The 22,737-nt window shown below is 45.0% G+C and overlaps 1 protein-coding gene across 3 annotated transcripts in view; it reads left to right on the plus strand.

The window, feature by feature from the left end:
- PAK5 (p21 (RAC1) activated kinase 5) overlaps positions 1 to 22,737 on the plus strand; it is a 92,153-nt gene that overhangs the window by 63,674 nt on the left and 5,742 nt on the right. For all 3 annotated transcript variants that reach the window (XM_056357616.1, XM_056357617.1, XM_056357619.1), the window contains 4 exons: positions 9,235 to 10,026; positions 15,743 to 16,234; positions 18,022 to 18,155; positions 20,192 to 20,318. In XM_056357616.1, coding sequence (XP_056213591.1) covers positions 9,235 to 10,026; positions 15,743 to 16,234; positions 18,022 to 18,155; positions 20,192 to 20,318 — 1,545 coding nt within the window. The remainder of the gene's footprint in view (positions 1 to 9,234; positions 10,027 to 15,742; positions 16,235 to 18,021; positions 18,156 to 20,191; positions 20,319 to 22,737) is intronic.

The following is a 22,737-nucleotide window of genomic DNA, read 5'->3' on the forward strand; positions in this document are numbered from 1 at the left end:
GGACATAAACCTGTTCAAGTCACATGCAGCCCTGCCTATGGCAAGCTTGGTACTGGAGCTGTGACATGTCACACGTTTCCAGTCTGCTCCTGTCCTGGGGTTACAAGACTGAAAAACGGAGTTGTGTTTCTTGGAGGGAAAGATTTCTGTCACCTAGCCCACGTGGCCCTAACTTCACTTGGTGTTTCTCAGCTGCCTCTGAAGTCGGCCCAGCTGGAAAGCTCTGGGGTGCTGCTGCTGCAGGGTTCCCCTGTAATGGCCATGGGGCGTTGCATGGTGTAGAAGCCACACCAGCTGTCGCTGGGCCACAGCTACACCTCAGTAAAACTTCCTGAATTTGCTTTGCAACTTCCTTGAGGGAATAAAAGAAAACTCCACTACCACAGGGGCACTGGCAGGTGATGTGGCTTTGAAAGGGGGAGGATAAGATACCTGGTCCTGCTGGTATTCATCAGCAGGGCTGGCTGCAGTCTTTCTGAGGCAGTGATCTTTTTCTTTCTCCACAGATTTGACAAAGTAGGAAAGTCTGACGGACAGATTTTATCCAGAATGTGGCCAAAAAACCTACAGTCTTTGGTGTGGCTTGATAGAGCTTTTTGGTTTAGCAGGCCCACTCTGCGCACAGTTGTGCTGAAACGACTGCCATCAACCTTAGGAAAATGTAGCGACTATTAAGAGGGCAGTTAAAATTCCTGCAGTTATGTTTTTGAGGGATTTCATCTTGTGGAACATTTTGCTTTTACACTCCGTCTTGGGATAAAAGAAAATTTTGAAGTGTCTTAAGTCCTATGAAATAGAAATTCTGTGGGTTTGAGATTTCTCCATTCCTCTCCCTGTGAAGTGCTTGTATAACTCGTCAGTAATAAGTACACTAACTTGCTCACTGAAACTAAAACTTTGAAGTCATTCATTTGTTGTGTGTCTGAGAGAACTGTGTATACATATTACATATAAAATTGCACATACCTGATGCATTTTAAGTAGAGCCAGAATAATTACTTTTGACATTTAATATTGTCTAACAGTGTTTCAAATGATATATAACAACCATGTTTATGTATTTAAAAAAAAAAAAAAAAAAAATTACCAGAATGTAGATATTTCAGTGGAATTTTAAAACTAAATGTTTTGCTAAAGTTACTATATTTCAAAATGTCAAAAGAATTAGTGAATATGATCATAATGAAATGTTGCTCTTGTTGTTATGGCAACTAACTTTTAAAACTGCTGTGAAGGGTGACAAATTACACAGTACCATTTTGGTTAGCCTTTTTTTATAGTTTTCCGTCATTTTTACTTCTGAAGAATTTTAAACAGCTGGCATCAGTGTTGTTGTTAAGCACTTCTCTCAAACCTTTAGCTATACCTTTATTTCGATCTATTGAGTAATATGTATTTTTCAGGCTGAGTAAATTTCATTTCTAGATCATCACCATCATCACCTACATCTTTCAATAATTAATGTGTGTATGCCAGTGTTTTCCCAGCTTCTCTCTTACCCTGTGCTGTTGCCAGTATCAGGTTAATTAATGTGATAGCATTGGATGTGTGCACCTGAAGGCTGCATATTACCAAGCTCAACTCTCTGCTCTGTAGTGGCTTTGCTGTGTGGCAGCAAAAAAAAAATTCAGCGATGCCAGTGTGTGCTCAGAAACGTGGCTGCAGCATAGACAGCTGTATTTCACGGGTTTCTGCCTAGCTGTTTTGCAGCAGCAGGAACCTGCTGAGTACAGCTCATCTGGCCTGTTCAGCCCAGCCCCTGTGGACAAGCCCCACCAAAAGACGCTGCAGAGCTCAGCCCAGGGCAGCCACAGCGTTCTCTCAGGTAGTGTTTGCAGAAGCAAGCAGGAGATATTTTTTTGTACAGGTGAATGCTGGGAAGGAGTCTCTGGGACCCGTCCCTCCTCCAAAAGAGAAATTGTGAGAATAATTTGGTTTTTTACTCCTTTGAATTCAGGAGAGAGACAAGGGTGCAGTCCTGGGGTAACACAGCTGTTGGATAGCCCAGCATTATGCTTGCCCAAGCTCAGCATCTCTAGTCTGATGTTAAGGAAACCAGAATGGTGGGGGGGACTTCATACAGAAGAGGTAAATCGGCCTCTGAGGAAAGTGTTTCCGACCTGATGTTACCCACAGTGACCTTCTCCTCTTGGAAAGTGCGGTGTTACCTGCGGTGAGGTGTTGGTACAGGTATCAGTTGCCTCTTCTGTCATAACACGAAAAAGTGACTGTACGCCCTGCTGCTGTTGGCATCTGTCAGGAGATGAAACACTTGTCAAATGATTGTGGGTGGACAGAGTAAAACTTGGCTTTCGTATCTAGTGATGTTGAGTCAGCTCTGGTGATGAGCGCATCCCAGACATGGTACATCCTGCAACAGCCCTGGGCTCATGGCTGGGGCTCCTGCCCTCCCAACTAGTAAAGCCCCAGAGATGTGGACCTGGCTGCGTTTTACTTTGGAGGTTTTAATTTGTATTTAATTTCTCCTGTGCATGGGAAAGGTTCTGTCTTAAGAACTATCCCAAACGGGAATTTCTGAAAGGGATTAGAAAAATTAATGAGATGGAATCATGTCTCATGTGCTTAGACACTTCACACAAGGGGCAGCTGACACGATCTTGTGCGTCTGGTTTTGCCGGGTGACTCTGTGGTGTGAAGTGTATTGGTTTGGTCCCAAACATACAAAACCAAACATACAAAACCAAAAAAAGTCGTTGGTCCAGGAAGCAGAGACCCATACCTCCTCACCCAGCTGAGGCATCTGATATTATTGCAGAAATATGCAGAATTTCTTCCCCTAGGAGGGAAGTGTGGGATACTAGAAGCAATTAATATTTTTTTATTACTATTTTTATGGGGAGTATGAGAATATATAGCATTGGGAAGGAATTAATAACAGAAATTATATAAACTCTGCGGCTTTCAGGTGTAAACCAAGCTCTAAATTACAGGCTTCAGGAAGAAATGTTCTGACATACTTTCCTGTCTGTTGTGTATTCCTTGTGACTAACTCTGAGTAATAGCCATTTTGTAGACAGGCTGTAGATCAAAACTGGAGCAGATCCCGTAGGACACTACTGGAGGGTGCAGAGTGATAAATGACGTCTCTTCTCACCCAGCACTATTTCTCTCTGTGTATCTGCTGAGTTCCTGTTGCAAAAGGCACGTTTCCAGGGTAATGTTGTATGGCCTGAGCACCGTGAACTTCCCACTTAGGTTGATGTTTTGTATTACCACGGAGAAATGAGGTGTTTGGTAGGTGCAGGCCGCTGGTGCTGGCCCATCTGTCTGTATCTGCTCGTTCCCTGCCGAGGTCAGGAGACAGCTGCCCAGATGCAGCACTTCTAACTTGCACAATCTGTATCATCTCCAGTTCTGCCTGAGGATGTGGTCCCACAGCCAGAAAGCTGCAAATATACCCATTACCTCTCTTGCGGCACAACCGTACAGGCGTAGCGTAGATGTGGTTATGAAGAGGACCATGCACCAGTGGTGGGAGCAGATGGCATCGAAAAGGAGAGAGCCCTGGGGTGGCTGCTGGTGAGGAGCAGGTCTGCTGCCTGCATGGAGAGGTCACCCAACACTAAGGCCACTGTGCCAAAACCTAGGGGACAAGTCACCAGCTTCCTAACCCTGGGACTTCTGGGAAGTGCAATCTATGAACGAGTTCCCCAAGACACTTGCACCCACATTAGGTGGGAAGAAATGCAGAGAGAGATGGGACTTCAGCACAGACCCAGCCCTTAATTCTGTCTCCACACTCCTCGTGTCCAAAAAATGGACGGGACTCATGTGCTTTCTTTTAAATATGATCTTTAATGTCCAAGGCTGATGCACAAGCTTGTCTCCTGCAGATGGCAATGCAGCATTGCTTGGGCACTTCTGCCATGAGCGTGGGAAGCCACCCTGCCATGATGCCGTCATCAGGTAGGAGAAAGAGAGGATGGAGGTAGAGAGATGTTTTTCAGTCTTTCCTTATGAAGCTTCACTGTTCAGGTGTAATTAAGCCCTCAGCGGAGCGCAGTGGGGTTGCGATGATGGCTCTGACACCGTCCTTTGGAAAGGCAACTCAGAGGTCAGAAGCTGTCTTCAAGTGAATATTCAATGGAGAAAACCCTTAAACAAAACAATGGGCCCACTTACTTGAAAACAGCTGCCCAGGATCCCAGCTGAGCTCCCCAGTCACTGGGCTTTCAGCCACTTGCTTTTTCTCCCTGGCAGCATATTTACTTGTCCGAGTAAAGTCTGCCATTGGAGACCACAGATGGGTCTTTCTCTGTCATCTCCCGTTTTCCCCTTTGAGCCTGGTCCTTGTGTCAGCCCTCAAGATGGTAACTCAGACTTAAAATTTAGCCTCAAAAGCAAGGGAAGGGAGTCCACCTCATGCTGGCCCTGGGCTGCTGGATTTGCTGCATGCTTGAACCCATCTCCAGAAGTTTTGAGTGTCTCCAGCTATTTTGAGGTCTTCCAAGGACTGTGCTTGGTCTGAGATCTTACAGAGTCTTCTCCTGGTGAGAATGCATATAAAATGCAGACATCTGACTTGCCTTACACCCTTGGCTGCAGCTACAGAACTCTGTTACTTATGGGGAAGGCCAGAGTTTTCCTTCTGACATGATGACAAGGATCATTTTTTCTCCTCAAGGTAGTGCTGTTCACATTTGCTTATGCTGAGGAGTAAAATGTGGTGTCGTGAGCACAAGCTTCACATACTTCGAGTGTCTTGCAACAGCAGATACATTACTGACGTGTCCATCACTTACATTTAGATTACTTTGACCAGCTGTGCTTCATGCACTTTTTCTTAAGAAAAAAATTGATTTTTAGATATGCATAGGCTGTGCTTTTAGTTTAAGTATAATGCAAATGAGGGGAGAAGCTAGCTAGAGGCAAAATCAGAGTTTAGATAGGCTGTTTATAAAGGTGACATTTCCTTAAAAGACCTTTTCTTTTATTTCACCCTGCACATCACAGAGATTTTAAATCCTCATCAACTTCTGAAAACACAACTCCGGGAGGACAAAGGATGATATATTCTTAACGAGTGTGTAGAGTATAGCAGTTTTAAAGACAATAAATGCAAGGTCGTATTAGGGCAAAACAGTTAATTACCCACTTCATTATTGTCAAGGTTAATACAGTATTTGAGCGCGGAAGCTGTTTTTCATCTCCTTTTGGAAACAAGGCAAGACAGCACTTCTCACAGACAGATCCATTATAGCTTATCACCGGAGGACAGACTGCTACAGAAACACCATGAAGGATGTCTACTGTCACCAGGCTCCAGAGCAAACGCCAAACCTGTCCAGAGAGCAATGGAAATGAAATGAGAGCTACAGCTTCAAAGTGCTGTGCTTTAATTCACGGAGATTGCGCCCCATTGATTTTAATGTATGACGGTAATGGTAGCATAAAATTCACCGGCACTCCTTCATCAATTGTAACATTGATCCCTCCTAAACTGCACAGTGTGCTGAAAAGCGTCCTTTAATAAACGTGGGGTATCAACTACAGCAAATGGCAGCTTTCTGTGGTGAACCCAGTGAAAGCTGCACCCGCCATGGGGCTTGATCTCTGTTTTTCATGCATGCCAGGGTGTTGTACAGGTTTCCATTACCTGATCGCAACGATCAGAAACCAAGCCCTCATAAATCTTCGCCCACCAACCTTTGCGAATAACGCTTTGTTTTTAGCTATCTACCTGCAGTAACTTTGAAAATTCCTTAAGCTTAAAAATTCAGAGACCAGTAAGTGGTTGAAAAAATACTGTGAAAAAAAATATGTAGAGAGAATATGCATAAAAATAGAATTCTCTCATTATATGGAAACATAATTATTTTTTTTATTTTTTTTTTAAGTTTATAAAGGCTTTAAAATACAAAAAACAGTCTAGTTCCTATGAAACTAATTACCAGGATAACCGTGTTTATATCACTTTTGATATTGCCTTTTTCTGTTAGATTTTCTTTCAAGGTTTTTTTTTTTGCTTTTGAAGTTAGAGCTAGAATTTCCCATCTTTTGTGATTCCTGCCATTGTATTTCAGTCCCAGGAGGTCTTCCCTCTGCTCGCAGATGCAGCACACAGCCTGGTGAATGCAGTAACCGGAGTTTGCATTTCCAAACTGAGACCCCAACATCAGCAGTTCGGTCTTTCCACTGAAGTCGTACCGTTGAACCTGGGTAATTCTGGCTGTGGCACTAACATTAGGCTTTCAGGTTTGGGAATTTGGGTGACGGTTATGGCATTTCTCAATCTCTGGCTACTTTCTGCAAAAACTTCGCGGGAAAGCTGCAGGTGCTGGTGAGCCCCCAGCACACGCTTTCTCTGTAGTATGATTTCAGGGCAGGTTAACATGGCACAACATATGTTTTATTCTTTATAGCATCATCTTTGATTTTTGTTTTTTAATTTTTGATACTCTTGTGGAATGATACCTGGTTTGGGATATTAATTTGTTTTTTAAGCCTAGTAAATTGTTTTGCCCACTACAGAGGCACCCATTGTGTTTCAGATTTGCGTATAAACATCTTAAGTTCTATCCAAATAGCAAAACACTTGGCAATATAGCATATTTCACAGGGTCTCAGTGAAACACTTCCTAAATTATCCCTTCTAGGGACACTGCTGTTCTTTTACTAGAAATGATACTAGATGTTTCCCTGGAAAAAATCAAGCTTGTATAGGCTGTCTGATTTAGCCAAAGGGGCATCTCACCAAGATGTATGTCCTTTCACGTAAGGGAAGTGCTAAATTTAAAAACAAGTCAAAGGAAATAGAAATGTTGTTGTTGTTGTTAGTAATAATTATCATAATTGATAATTTGATGAATTGATAAAGCACTGACTATTCTGTAGAAAACGTGCCTCTGGAATAGCTAAGTTTTATCCTTCCTTTGCGCTGGCCCTTTTAATTTACTCACAGAGTGGAGCCTGAAGCGAATAGGAATTTCTGCCATCAGTCCTGCAAGTCAGTGTTTGCCAGTGGTTGTCCTCAAAGTGCTGGGAGAAAAGGGTTTTAGTTCTTAATCCCCTGAACTTCATCAGTCGGGATGAGACAAGACTGAGGTCCCAGAGCTAAACAAGGCTGCTTCATCAGACTGGGGCTTTGGTGGCAAATGTTTTTTTTTGGAAAATCGGTTTCCTACAAGATCATTTTACTATTAGTGCTTCTTTTTAAATCCTCACAATGGAAAAGGTGGCTCCCGAGCATGCACCTGTCTGCAGAAAATCCCTACATTCTGCAGGGTTTTGTCACCAGTGAATTCCCTAGCGCACAAAGCCTCAGCAGCATTCTTCTAAGTCTGTTTTCTGAAGCTATCTAAAAATCCTGCTTCCAGAGAGCATCTGCTTGGAGGAGCAGAAGGGAAACTCTCTGTAGCTGAAGAGGCTGCTCGGCTCCCAGGAGCTCCCTCTGGCTTCGAGGTGCTTTTGCAGAGACACAACGCAGGTTGCTCCAGGAAACCTCTCCTTGGTGAAGGCCAGTCCCGTGCAGAGCGTCACGTTGGCGTTTTACTCCTCGGCGCGCATTTGCACAGGGGAAGTGAGGTGCCAGTTGGGTATTTCAATCTTGTTTTCAATTACAAACATTTCATTGTCGAGTGTTGCTGGTTTATTATGTGATAATTAAATATGAATGATCATGCAGTCATCCTGCCAAAGAGGCTGTAGCTGAGTGAAACCAATTTCTCTCATCTTGCTGAATGGCTTCGGAGGCGGAAGGAGTGATCCATTTGCTGTGCCTTATTTTTGCTGTCCTATTGTTTCAGTATCACCAGCTTCAAAATAGCAAACTAGGCAAGTAATTACAGACATAAATCAGAGCAGGGATCAGCGTGAGGTCAGGACTGCTTTGCTTATAACCCAGCTTTTCTCAGCTGCCTTTTGTTGAATATCAGAGAAGTATGTTGCTGTTAATGTGAAAAAAAAAAAAAAAAAGTTATTTTATTAGTGATGAAATGCATGTTTTGGCAAAGTTTGAGCTGTGGCGTGCTTTCAAGCAGGGGTTGAGCAGCCTCACCAGGCGTGGAGCAGAGCCCCCTCTGTCAGCAGAGGGACGTCTCCTTGAGGTGACCACGGGGACTCTGTTTAAAAATTCATCAAGTCAAATAAGATACAGCCGTAGATACTCAGCCAAAGTGAATCAGCAAAGCAAATGTTTTTTGAGTAGAGCTGCGCTGATTTATGGCCCTGGCCCTTAATCTTTGCATCTTATTCTTGCGGGGTGTTTATAAACGTGAAGCGGCGCTCAACGGGAGCCAACTGCTGACAAATGGATGTGACCGTGTGTTACAGTCTTCAGATGGTACTAGCTAAAAATAATCGAATCTTTCTTGAAGGAGAGCTGTAACCAAGCGCAGTTCACCTCCCAAGCTACCAGGAGCACCACAGAAAGGAGTAGGAGTGGGCAGGGGGTTGTGGGCAGTCTGGGAGTAAGTTCATGGCTGTGGTGCTCCTGCACACTTACCCTCCATGGCTGGGGGATCTGTAGAGGACTTTGCAATATTAGGACACAGACAGGGCCACCACTGCTACCACCACATGGCATCCACGATGCGGGTGTCCCAAAGCCATGGTTGTGCACAGGGGTTTGCTGGATGCCATGTGTTGTGAGAAAAAGGTGTAGTTAAGTATTTTTCCCTCTTCCCCAAGTGTCTCTTATCCTAAGTTAACCAAGAGGCAATCCCTGGTGGTAATTTTGCTTCCCAGGAACATACAGCTTTGTAGAAAAACCAGAACCCGGCGCATATTGACCTATACATGACTTTCCATTCCAACAGTTTGTTAAAATAACATGTAGACGTGACCACTGAATGATTTTCGTTTGGCTTATCCATACCCTGCAAATCAGATTCAGCCCACAAGTTTTGCTTGGTGTGGGCAGCTGAATAGTATCAAATAAAAACTAAGTAGTGGCTTTAAACATCTCTGCCTTTGGCTTCTGAACACCCACCTCTTAAACCGAGCTTTTTAACAGTGTCTTTACATGCCACACGTCAGCTTACGATGTACACCAAATTTAACCCCTCTTTCTTCATTCATTTCTGCATGTCCTATTGTAAGTAGTTACGGAGGTATTTTTTTTTTAGCAATGGATTATTCTGAGGTAAATGACTGAAGAACATAACATATCGCCACAGGTATTTCTGGGTGAATCGGTATTTCGTTTCAGTGGGGTTTCTTTGTCAGATATTAAATGAAAACCAGTATTTAATCAAAACAATTTTTTATTCCTAGACTATTGTTAGAGGAAATAAGCCTCGAAAGGATACTTCGATCAATGGCCTGCTGGAAGAGTTTGACAATATCTCAGTGACACGATCCAATTCCCTGCGGAAGGAAAGTCCTCCCACCCACCACCAAGGAAACGCAAACCATGTGCCGAGACACCAGGAGGAAAATGGTTATATCACGTATTCCCAGTACTCCAGCGAGTCAGACACTACAACGGACTATGTCGTGGAAAAATACCGAGACAAGACTCTTTACGGGGAAGAGCTGGACAGGTACTACAAAGGGAGTTACGCTGCCAAGCAGAACGGGCACATGATGAAGGTGGCTTCGCGGGATGTGTATTATTCTGAAGTGACGCCCCTGCAGTCAGACCTTTCCAGGTTCCTCCCAGATTATCACGCACACCTGGAAACAAAGCCCAAACCGCTGGAATATGGTGGCCTAAAGCTGGAGTATCAGCGGATCCCCAGCGGATCCTCCCTGGACTATAGAGATCCCTTTCCTTACACCCCGTCCCGAGCATCGGTGCAGAGCGAATGCCCCAAGGAGAGGCTGGAGTACAGCGACTGGGGACACGGCCTGGGCAGGGATGACTACGACAAGCGGCCGAAGTCATCCTACGTGGACCCAGCGAGCCCTCAGCCAGCGATGAGGCAGAGGTCCAGGTCAGGCTCCGGTCTGCAGGAGCCGGCCATGCCCTACGGAGCAAGCGCGTTTAAAGCACACCAGCAAGGACATTCCTACAGCTCTTACACCTACCCCCGCCTGTCTGAAACTGCAGCAGGCATCCCCAAGGTAACGTGACATCCCTGGTGACAGTGACCTCTCCAGAAGGGGGTTGCAAAATATTAAGCATGTGCAAAAAATTAAGGGCAAGGAGCCATGCTTGGGTATGCAGTGCCGAACGTGGCTAGTAATGACCCCAGGAGCTGCACGGCTGCTGTTGGAGGGCGTGAAAACTCACCTGCTTTAACCTGGGTATCTGAAAATGGATGTCAGGGATCAGTGGGTTTAAGATATTTATTGAAAGACAGGTTTGGAGATGCCCAGCGTCCAGGAGTTTTGCTTGGGCTTCCCAGTAACCTTAAGACCTTTGGCAGCTTTTGTAGCATTAGGAGTTCATACGCCTGTGCAGATCTCAGCAGGAGGTGGGATGCTGGTCTGGTTTGTATATCAGATGCTTTCATATTTGAGCTGTTACCGTGCAAGGCTGAAACCTCTGTGTTTTAGTATTTATGTTGTATTTATTTATATTAGGAGATTCATTAACCCTTTGCTGCTAATGAGAGTAAGGGTTTACCCCACTCTGTTTTTAAGCAATGAAGTTAAATCAAAGCAGCTTATCTCACCCAAGAAATTTTAAATGTAGGTTTTTTTTAAAAAAAAGTTATGGTGCAAAAAAGCATTTCAAACATGTCATCTACAGGCATCTCCTCTGCACAAATTTGTGTCCTGCTCTGCCTTTTCTAAGTCACATGAGGAATACTGTCCATATAAGCTGTCCTTTCTTGCAGTAGTTTGCTGTAACTGTTTGTTCAGTTAAGAGAACAGTGCTTTTCTCACGTGTCTAGGCACATAGCTATAATGATGATCTGCTTAAACAGCTAATATTCTGCAAGAGATGGTTTTTTCTTTGGTGTAGCTTGCATTGAACATTACTGAGCTCCCCTAGCAACGGGCACCAGGCTGGTAGCTCATTTTTCCAGGGCTGAAGCAGTCTTGGGTTGCTGTGACTTACCAAATCTGCTGAGGTAGGTAGCTTGTTAGGTGGTGAGATCCACTCTGCTGTTTAATGATGATCTGAACGGTGCGTTTTCTTCACTGACTCTGTGCACTAAGAACATGGTCCTGTCCAGTTGCAGACCCAGAAGTCCAGCTCTCTGCAAATCCGTGATATCCCTATGCCGGAGGCACACCTCTGTCTTGCTTGCTCAGGTTGTGGCTGCTTTGCTGGTCCTGGGGTGCAGAATGAATAATCAGTGTCCTGCGGTAAAGGCAGAGCAATGCATTTTTATTCCATATTGCGATAAAGCACGGAGCTGGGCTTTGGAAGTTGAGGATAAGCTGCAGGGGGGATAGAAAAGTTACCAGGTCTCTTTGTGTGCCTTTCCTGAGCTCAGGGTGTGGCGGGAGGGATGTGTTGGGGTAGTCAACTCTGTGCCAGAGTGTGGCATTAAATAGGGATTCTGGAAGTTTTGAGGAAAGTGTGGGATGGGCTATCTGCCATTTCCTTCATTGAAAACAATCACAGAGTTTAGAAAGGAGAAGGACAAATCCAGTAATTAATAGACCTCTTGTGCCTGGTCTTGCCAGTTGTACAGCATTCAATAGGGTAGAAGACAGAGGTTTACAGGACTTGACGCACTCCAGACACTTTGAAAAATATCCCATTAAAATGCAGTAACAACTTTTATTAAAAAAAAATATCTGTTTCCATGCAAGACTCATTGTGAACTGTTCATCTCCTGAGTGCATCAAAACACTCCTACAGCCTTGGTGTATTGAAACTTGATGATTCACTGTTAAGTGCAGCAGTTTCAATTCCCAAACTGGTCCACAGCTTCTAGAAGTGAATAGCAGCTTCTTGTCTTGGATGATTGCTGAAGAGTCTTCTTTTCAAGGAGGCATTAGTAAGATAATGGTTCATCAAATGGGCTTACTAAATGAGAATCAGGTCTCAAATCAGATATTTTACAAATGAGATTGGCTTTAAAGTATAGTTAAAAGGGGGGGAAAGCAAGCAGTGAGAAAGTCTGCAGGCACAAATGCGTAGCTTCAAAATGCGCTTAACAAAGATGTTCATTTTGGCTTGTAAATGTGAAGAGCAGACTTCAGTGTTATTTGCAGGTGATAGATGCCAGGTAAATCAAATGCCTGCCCTGTTCCGTCATCAGTGATTTCAGAGGCATTACATCAGAAGACTTCCACGGTGCTGGGCTTGGGCACTGCACGCGGTGGGACCGTGGAGGTGTAGGGAGCCAGAGGCTCAGATCTGGTTCGCTCCAGTCCCACCCCCACGTTACCCACCTGGTCTCCTACTCCTGCAGACTAACTCCAGTAACGCTTGCATGGGGTCACACGTCTGCCGTGTTACCCTCATGACACAGAGATTATGTCCCGCTTTGTTCAGTGGGGTCTTCTCAGTGCTGTCACACAACATCAGACTCGTCCTGCCAGGTCAGCTTATCTTTGGACACTCTGTACTGCATGTTTTGGTTTTGCCCTCCTCTTCGTGGCAGGCAGCCCTCTCAGCTTTTTGCACCAGATCCTGTTATTTCAAAGCTCCTTTTCCTGTCATCTATTGGTAGCAGCTCTCCGTGACCCACTCCTGTCCCTCCTCCAAGGGTCCGTGATTGCTGCTCTCTGCTTTGCTGCCCTGTACTGCTGTAACGTAGCAGAGGTCTCTCTCTAATCGGGCCGCTGCTCAGCACCACCATTTTCCTGCTGCCAGTTTTGCAGACATTCTGCGCCAGGAGGACTTTTCCAGCCCAGTGAAGACAGACCCCCAAGCCTTTACTGTCACAAACCTTCTCCTTTTTCCCCTGTTTTCTCATTCACGTGCCAGTAGCTTTCTGCGAGCGCTGCCTGTCAACTCTGCGCGTGGATCAGGGAGTCTCGGAGATTTCCACAGCAAAGCACCGGAGGGTGACCTTTCCCCTTGCAGTCTCTGTGATGTACGGACCATCCCTTCCACACCTTTGACTTCAGCAAACGGAAACCCAATTGAACAGAAGTCCATTTCATGTTTCCTGAAAGGTGACGCCGTCTCACCAAGGGCCTGCGGCTCCTCTGGGAGGGTATGGGCTCCGGCTGCAGGCTGTGGCTGCCACCTCTGCCGCAGTCCCGCTGCGCTGTGTGTGGGGCCACCCGCTCGGCTGCAAGGCTGGCCAAGCAGCCTGCCCTGCGGGGAGTGCACCCCTTACAAACAGGCAGGCGTTTCCTCCGCGTGCGCTACACGACTGGCATTGCTGTCGTCACAGAGGAAACTGAAATGAGTTTAAACAGTGCTACATCCACCTTTTAACAACCAAAAGACCCGGCTGTCGATGTGGCCGCGTGTGGATGCTAGTAATGCCGTGAACGGGTGAAGCAGCCCAGCCAGCCGCAGCAGGGTATCGCCTTGCACTGCAGCGCTGTGATGGATGTCGTGTCAGAGCTTCAGCTGCTCCTTTGACCTGATCTTGAATGAGCGCAGGGCTGGTTTCTTCTTCCCTTTGTAGTAGTTAAAGAATTTCCTTTCAGTAGGTAACTGCGTTCAGTAGCAGAAACAGAATTACTGGCGGAATAAAGCGTGTTCGATTTTACCGTGATGTGAAGCACTGCGTCAGGACACAGCCTTGGAGAAGAGGCTTAGCTGATTTACTCACTGTAGCTCCCGATTCTTTGCAAGGTTTCGTGGGGTTCAGGATGTGAATGGGTTTACGTTGTACTGCAATGCTAACCTCAAAGAGGTTTCAAACATTCTTAGCAAGCACACTGAATCCCTGAGCTTTCATTTTAAAATTTCTCTGCGGAATTTACTTTTGCCAATGTGTTAAGCTTAGGACATGCTCAGAAATGCCAGGCATGGGTGAAGGCTCAAATAACGCGTTAGTGTGGATTTGTCCAGCTTGAATTTGTAGACAAGGCTTTCCCCATCTCAATACTTAAAAGAAAACGGTGGATTTGCGGCCAAAGCGATAATTTATCTGTCCCTGCATACATAGGACAAGGCTAGACTGAGTTTTCCCTCCACCAAACCATCTGAGCAGTTTTCCATGTTAATTATTTTGGCAGATGTCATGTCCTTTATGAAGTTCATGATATCTCTGACCCTCTTCTATTTTATGGCTAGCGCTGTCTGATAGAGTAAATGAAATCATGGCTGTAGTCATGCGGATGTTTTGCTTAAACAAAACCAGCATCCTAGGAGGTGGCTGTACAACACCGGTACATGCTCGCTGGATGCTCCATGTGGCTGGTAGCTGTCAGCGTGAGAGTCTCAGACGGCAGCAGACTCCAGCTTCACGTTTCTGAAGGAAATCTGAGCAGCCCCTCTGGAGGGGCATTCCCTCTTCCCTGCTAAACCTCACGCGGAATAAAAACACAGGCATGCCCAGCTCACACATGAGGTAGGAAAGCGCTGATACAGTATTGCACTCGCAGGCTTTTCTCCCCACACCGAGGCGACTCCAGCTAGAAACTCCTCCTCGCTGTGCAGCAGCCTACAGTGATAAATTGATGCTGCGGCAGATTTTTTTTTTTTTTTTTTTTTTTGCAGTCAGCATAAAATGGTCAAATGATGTTCCACCGCAGAATTCAATTTCACAGTTCAGTTGGGTCCTTGATTACACTGCCAAATTCAGATTAATGTGCATTTAACTAACATGGATCAGGGACTCCTGGCTGGCAGCCAGCAGTAATAGTAGCAACTCTGAGCTGTGTAGAGTTTGCTGCTCTGTCCACCCCTGTGCACTGCCACAGAAATTGATTGATTAAATGAACTCGTTGCCATAATTATTTGTAATTGTGCTACATCATGAGCCTGTGTTGAACCACCCCCCTGCCCTGAGAAGCTCCACACGTCGGCAGGAGTCACGTATGTTGTAATCATAAATGTGGAGATGCTCCTTTCCAGGGGAAAAAAGTATTTTTGTTTTGGGTGGGTTTTGTGTCTTACGTATTTATTATTTTTTATAATAGAAGCAAACTGTTATGTTTGCAAATGTGAAATATTCATTTGCTTTCAGTGTAAGAAGCTTAGAACAGCTTGGAAAATAAAGAAAGGAACCTGCAAATGAACAAGGCTTCCCATTGGGATAATTTCCTCTGCGATTGTCTCTGATTTCAGATGAAAATTAGCAGTTTTGTGACACTGCAGTTAAGTAGTGTGTCATTCTGGAAAATGATTTAAGAATTGGTAAATTGAATTAGGCTCCTCGTCATACTCAAGTATGCAGTCACTCAAACAGCAGCTGGTAGCAGGGCAAGGCAGGAGATGACTGGGATTTCAGGGTACCACCACCATGAAGATGCTGGGTCATCCCTGAACTGCTGGAGAAAAGCATAAGAAAAGAGTAAGGGCTGAGAGTCAAAACCCAGGAACTGGGATTTGAAAAGAAAGACTCAAATTGGATTTTTCCAAAGGGCTGCTGGTTGTAAAAGGGATGAATTCTTGGAGGAAGTGGCCCAGAGAGCCTGCAGGGCACTGCAAATAACACATTTTGGAGCATACGCTTTCATTAAACAGCGATTATTGTATCTACAAACAGGTACCTGTACAGAGAAATGGACCTGAGATGTGCAAAAGACGTCACGGTCTTTCCTGGCCTCATTTTAGTGTTGATCAGGCCACAGCAACCAAATGCTCAAAAAAATCTCTTTTCAGATACAGGGCAGCAGCGCCATGTTCAGAAGAATGGGTACGTGCAGGCCCAGGGACCTCCGAGGGTGCTGAAAACAAACCGGGTGGATGGGCAGCGAGAAAGCTGTCTGTGCACCCCTGTTCACTCGTCTGTTTTTTGGGTTGCAGGTGGATTATGATCGAGCACAGCTGGTTGTCAGCCCACCGCTCTCTGGATCAGACACCTACCCCAGGGGCCCTGTGAAGCTACCTCAAAGTCAGAGCAAAGTCAGCTATTCAAGCAGCAGCTACCAGTACCCTCTGGTCTACCACAAAGCGTCCCACTATCACCAGCCGTCTCTCCAGCCCAGCTCTCCCTACATTTCCACCGCCTCCTACCCCAGCTCTCCAAGTATCACGTCAAGTGCTTATCCTCCACCCAGCTGGGGATCCTCCTCGGACCAGCAGCCCTCCAGGGTGTCCCATGAACAGTTCAGAGCTGCCCTGCAGCTTGTGGTCAGCCCTGGTGACCCCCGGGAGTACTTGGACAACTTCATCAAGATCGGGGAGGGCTCTACGGGGATTGTCTGCATCGCCACCGAGAAGCACACAGGGAAGCAAGTCGCCGTGAAGAAGATGGATCTCAGGAAACAGCAGAGAAGGGAGCTGCTTTTTAATGAGGTACGTTGTTTTGGGTGGTAGCTTCAGCAGGAGACGTGGGCCAAATGGCAACCTAAAGAGCCAAATTAATATTTTTCTAAAAGAGGCGGTGAGTCCCACACACATCTACGCTGCGTAGGTATTACGTAACAAGAGCAGTTTCGAATGAGGTACGTCTCCCGGCTTCAAACCCGTAAGGCACTGGGAAGTCACAATAAGCAGCTAAGAAATCGTATCAGCTGGTCCCTGCGGCTGTCAGGTTGTAAAGCCCAGCTGCCTTTATCTGACCATTTGCTGGTATAGTTCTTTCTTCTGAGATGAAGGGTCAAAAATAACCAGACTATTCAAGAAACTTGAATATGAAACTACATGAATCATCATATTCTATATATATGCTTGTATATATATGTCTATAAATGTATATACATATATACACGTGTATATATGTCCATACATGCTTTCTGTTCCTCCCTTCTTCCTCTCCTAAACATGAGCAGTCCCTTTGCTTTCTTGTCTTGATGGTCACTAATCAAGGAGCTGACAGTCCCTTTTTCATGGAACCATCTGTGTTAATTCCCGCATCTCCCTTCCTGAGTGGCAGCAGCCAGCTGCTTATGGTAGATTGTTTTCCTCATGTATATTATTTTAAATTTAAGAAGACTGGTTTTCATTTGCCGGTTTTTCACCCAGTTTGGTGCTGAGACTTCCTTCTGCAACTCAAAGAGTTTCACCTTTTTTACTCCTTACTCGCTTAAATAAGTTAGTGGTACGTGTTTGGGACCACTTGTGAATATGCTAACCAGCACCAAAACCACTGCAGGTTCCGAGCGAAACCTTTTGGGAGAACTAACCTTTTGATTCTGTCATTTGCTTCCTGTGTTTTAACTATAAGAGGATCTTTCCTCAGCACATGACAGACTAGTTTCTTTAGAACCTTTAAAAACTTTGCATTTTTTAGTTTAAATATTAGCTTCTAACAAACTTGGCACACAATTCTCCTTTGCACGGTCTGTACTGTATTGGGTATTTTGGCTTTGTTTTGCCCGTGCCGGATTACTGCACTGGATTGGATTGTGGTGGCTCTAACTGGGCATCTCTTGAGTGGTAGCATCTTGAAGCAGGTCCTGCGTGCTGTGCAGAACCAAGCTGCTTCCCTGACACGCTCCGGTCACTCGTGTCTGAAAATTTGTTTTCAGCAATGCTGAAGTTCCTCTGTCCGTAGTGCCGCCTTCACTGGCTGGTGCTTTCTCTCCTGATTGCCTTTCTGACACCCCCCAGTACCATGCTGTCATGTAGCCTTGGCTGGGCTGCTGTTACTGCGGTCCCAATTCTGCACAGTCTCTTTTAGATGTGGGATTTGAGTTGTCACGAATAACCCCTGTATTACCAGCATTCACTTGAAATTCTGTGCAAAGTACTGTTTGGTATGTGATGAAGATGACTTTGATGGGTTGAGCGATGGATCAGGTCAAAAGAAAAAAAAATCTCTGTTGCACTGAAAGCAACTGGCAATAAAAAGCAATGAAATAAACGGTCCTGTTCCTGCAGTCTGAAAAGAACCCAATTATCTACCACTTACACTTCAGCAACTGAAGATTCTTCCTTCTTCCTAATGTATTTACAATGACTGTTATTTTTATGTAAATATATTGATTTTGTTTATGTGTTGGCGTAAGGATTAGGGAGGATGTGATTCATAGCAGAACCTTTACTAAGCACAAAGAGAAATGTACAATGAAAAAGAAGGTCAGAACAAGTGTCAGATAATGCTTGTAGCAATTCACGTATCATCTTTTTCTTCCTCACAGGTTGTAATCATGAGAGATTACCATCATGAAAACGTGGTTGACATGTACAACAGTTACCTTGTTGGTGACGAGCTGTGGGTTGTGATGGAGTTTCTGGAGGGCGGCGCTTTGACAGATATCGTGACTCACACAAGGTGGGTTGGCTGTGCCGCGCTGGCCACCAGCTGCGTGAAGCCCTCAGCGGGAGGGAGGTGCCGCGGCTGTCCTTTGTGGGTGCCTCCGCACCTCACCCCCTGCTGAGGGAAGCTGGGTACCGCCTGGCTCTGTATGTGAGTGTGTATCTGTATATTTATTGCATAATACAAATATTATTTGTATATACATACACAATACATATATACAAACATAAAGGTACATACATACATGGAAAAATATATATACACATAAATACTTGTGTGTGCATAGCTATATATGCCTCTGTGTGTGTATGTATATCTATTTACACACATACTGTAGCACGCTCACTTTACCAGCATAAATAAGTGGCTCATGCAGATGAATTCCTGTTGGTACCAATATTTTTTAAATGGACAGGAAAGAAGGATCTGAAACAGCTTGCTGGTAGATGGGGATTTGCTAGCACTTTAGGAGGTAATTTAGCAGCCACACGACTTTTATGCATTACTTCCTAGCACGGCAAAAAAAAATATCTTTTCCCTATTTGATGATCTGTATTGGTTTTGCTGTCATAATTACATCAGTTCTGAGGGTGATTTCTCTCCATACTCATAACCCATGTAACCACACTGTCGGAAGCGTTAACTGCAAACCAAGCCTAAAACATAATGGGAAAGCATTTTTCTATCAGAATATTTGTGCTTACGGTAGAGCTTGTTCGCATATTTCGGGTAACGTTGTACCTTTAAAGAAGGCAATTTGCCAGCACAAAAGCTGTAGTGTATAGAACTGGTCATCCTTGTCTGAGTGGACACATTAGGTTTTACAGCCCTCTTTACATCTGCCTTTCACTCACCTTTTCCTCATAAAGGCACGATAAAATGAGATAGGAAAGAGGGATCCTTTATTTCATTTTTTCCCTTTGAAAAAAAAAATCAAAATTTCCACACCAAACCAGTGGGAGAGTATTTAGGTGAGCAATAAGAAAAGCAAGGAATAATCAGTTAGAAAATTTGTCTTCTCTCATGGTTTAACGATGCTCTTAGCTCCTATCAAAAGCAGAGTTGTAACACAGGTATTTTATTTTTTAGTGTTGCCTTAGCTGATGTGCTGAAATAAATCACTGTATTGCAAGTCATTTATTAACTACTGCTCCCCAAAACATTAAGAGCTCTATCTTAGATATTTCTGACAGGAGTTTAATGGCAAACAGATGTTCCCAGTACACCACTTCTTGAGAGCTGTCATCTATTTTTTAACTCAAAATAGTCTTTCCTTAATCTTCTGAGTTTTTGTGGGTTTTGGTTTGGGTTTTTTTTATATTGCATGACCTTCTCTCAAAGATTTTGCTAGAATACTGCAAATGGTACACAAAGTTAAAGCAGAAATCTTCACGGGTCTTTTTCTGGCCATGTAGTAGAGACGCTGGAGACACCCAGTGATGGGGCAGCAGTACCAGGGTGCACAACCCATCCCGGCCGTCGCTGTTGTGCTGTGGCTGGTGGCTTCTTCCAGAGGGGTTTTGCAAGTGTGCGCAGAAATGAGGACTCCTGCTGGTTTGGTTTTTTGGTTTTGTTGTTTTTTTTTTCTACTGAAGTACCCTGAATATTTTTATAGAAGGCATAAAAGCAGATAAACACTCTGGAAGAGCTACACCCAGGGCCTGATGTTTTGTCTGCACAGTTAAGGGTGTGTTTTCTCATATTTATTCCATGCTTGTTTCCATCCCAGTAGTGATTTGCCCTCCTTGGCAGGCAGTGAGTTTACTGTAAATAAGGCATTTCTGTTATTTCCCAGAGGGAAGCAGTCTCTGTACATCACGTAGTGCACTCTGCTTTTTCAGTGCTGCAGGGACACTTACCCAGACCTCGTTGCAGAGTTGTTCCTTATCCCTCATTTCCCCTTTTTTGACAGAAATAGGACCAGAGTTGCCCCACAGAGTTCCTGCCTGGCTGTATACTGGTGTGAAGGGGGACTGGTGCCTCTTCGCTCCAGCTCCCCTTTTCCACAGTCTTTGTTAATGCTCAACTGTTTTTCCACCTTGTTGTTTCAGGATGAACGAGGAGCAGATAGCGACCGTCTGCCTGTCCGTCCTGAGAGCCCTGTCCTACCTGCACAACCAAGGCGTCATCCACCGCGACATCAAAAGCGACTCCATCCTTCTCACGAGCGACGGGAGGGTGAGCACCCACTGTTTTGCCTGTTGTCTCTTGGGGTGGCATGAAAATAGTTGTACACATTCATAGTGATACTAACTTAAAAAAAATAAGCCAGGCATGTGAAACCAAGGGCTGTGACCTGTGAATAACTTGTTAGAGAGCTGAATCAGAAAAACACAGGCCTGGCCTGCCTGGTAATTGACATCTGCGCTGCATGCAGAGTCCCTGGGGGGGATCGGAGCCATCAGAAGGCAGTGGCAGGAGAAACTGTGCCACGCGGGTGATGTTTAGGTGACAGGAGACCTTCCTTTACGCTGCGCCACTCCTGCTCCCATGCGCCTCAGAAAAAAACTTTCTTTTTTCTATATTTAATACATCCTTTAGTTAGCAAGTTAGCAAGCTTCTATACACTTGCTCTGTTTTCTCAAGCTAGTTAGGAGGCTAACATCAATCTATGTGAACAGGAATACTCAGCATTACTGCTGAAACACTTCCTTGATGGTGAGAGTAGCTTTTACCATAGGCACACTTACAAGATGCTTGATAATGCCTGCCCCGCACTTCCATTTACTTGGATGGGATGCTGCTGTCAATGAGTTGGTCTCGTTTTGTGTTGTTAGTGAGTGGGAAGAGAAGGAGACAAAATGCTGCAGATGACGTGCTTAAAGTCTGCACGCAAAAAAATACTACTTCAGCAGTGTTTGGTCCCTAAGAAATTACTTCCTTACAAGGAGAAAAGTGGTTTGGGCATACAGAGCTGTACAACTTGAGGCACCTAAAACCTGGGCACCCAAGGGCTTAGGTGGAGGGAGGCAAATCATTCTTAAATAGAAGATCCTAACTTCTGCTTGAATTAGGCACTACGTTGCATCTCACCTTGTGGCCCCCTTGGGACAGTTTAACAGTAACTAATGTGCTTCTGGCCAGTGAGTCCCGTAAGCAGGGCGATAAGGATTGCTCCACCAGTGTTACACACCTGTCTAAAGCACGACTTAGCAGGCTAGACAGAGCCAGGAGCACCCAGTCGGTCTGGAACCAAACCCGGATCTTCAGCAGGTAAAACTCTTGGCTTCCCAGGCCCGGTCCGATTCCCTAATCAAAGGCTCGCCTTCATGACTTGATTCCCGCTTCAGCAAGGGAGAGGGATTTTCTTCCTGCAGCAGTCACAGGCTGCTCCTGTTAGTCCTGCTGGGGGGAGAAAATACCACACGTGTAGGAGTTTTTCAGTTGCGATTTCAATCCATGTTGCTGAAATAGCATCTGATCTGCTCCCGGGATCTGCATACAGTGCCTCATTATGCTCATTACTCCAGTACTTATTATCTGCATTGCAGATTTCTTCATGGCTGTGTTGTGCAATTATCTTTTTTTGAGAAAAATTGTCTTCTTTTATGTACTTGAATGAGCAATAGATATGCAAAACCTCTTGTGCTCCTACAAAAGAAAATTGGGCTCTGCTTCCAAAATACGTATTATTTCTTTGATTCTTCATCCTGTAAACTGAAAAATAGATTTATCATGGAGAACTGGGCTATTATTGGCTTTGTTTTAGAAATACCAACAATCACTTTGTAATTCTGTTAAAAATAATACCATTAGTTTTAAAAAAAGTGATGTCTGTACTGAATCCAAAAGAAAAATCAGTGTCGATAATTAAATGGTGGTCTGCACAACCCGGGGGTTTATGCAGTTTCCCGCTTCGGTTGTCCTGGGACTGTTTGGGCTCCCTTCCTATCCCCAGGGGCCGAGTACGTCAGTGGATACGTGGCACATGGACCTTGGCCATGGGTCATGGCTGCACCGTGTGGTGTATAGCTGGGGGTGATGGGGGTTAGGCTGATGTCCTGGAAAACCCTTATAATAGCTTCTCGGCCTCCAAATAAATACTTGGGGGAGGGAGAAAAAACAGACTTTAGGTTTAAGGAACAAACTGTTTGTGGAAGGGGGTGATGCCACCAGCACTCAGCCCAGCCTGTTTTGATTGGGAGTTCGCGGAGTTTTCACCTTGGCATTGTACAGCAACGGGGAGGGGGAGGTGATAATTTTCCATAATTTTCGTTGTAAAAAAACCCCTGGCATAGAAGTATGAGCAGGCACATGATGCAGCAAGAGCTGCTCTCTGGAGTGCTTGTGTATCCCATTATTTCTATTTCAGGTCACTGCCACAGCTACTCAAGGACAGTACCACTTTAATTCCCGAGTTCCCAAGCAAAGGGAGCAGGTCTCCTTATCTCTTACAGCCATTTTGGAAGAGCCTTTGGAAGTACCCTTGCCTGCCTTCCCCAAATTAGCTCCCCTGCTACATAAAGACGGCAGTTCCTTTAGTGACTGTCAGCAGTGTGAGGTCCTAGTCTTGAGAAACCATTGGCAGGGGGCTCGCTTTCTATGAGTGTTAGATCACGCTCGCTGTGGTAAAAGAAAACGACATGAATGCAACTTG

The sequence above is a fragment of the Falco biarmicus genome, chromosome 12 (assembly GCF_023638135.1).
Source record: "Falco biarmicus isolate bFalBia1 chromosome 12, bFalBia1.pri, whole genome shotgun sequence".
Lineage (NCBI taxonomy): Eukaryota > Metazoa > Chordata > Aves > Falconiformes > Falconidae > Falco > Falco biarmicus.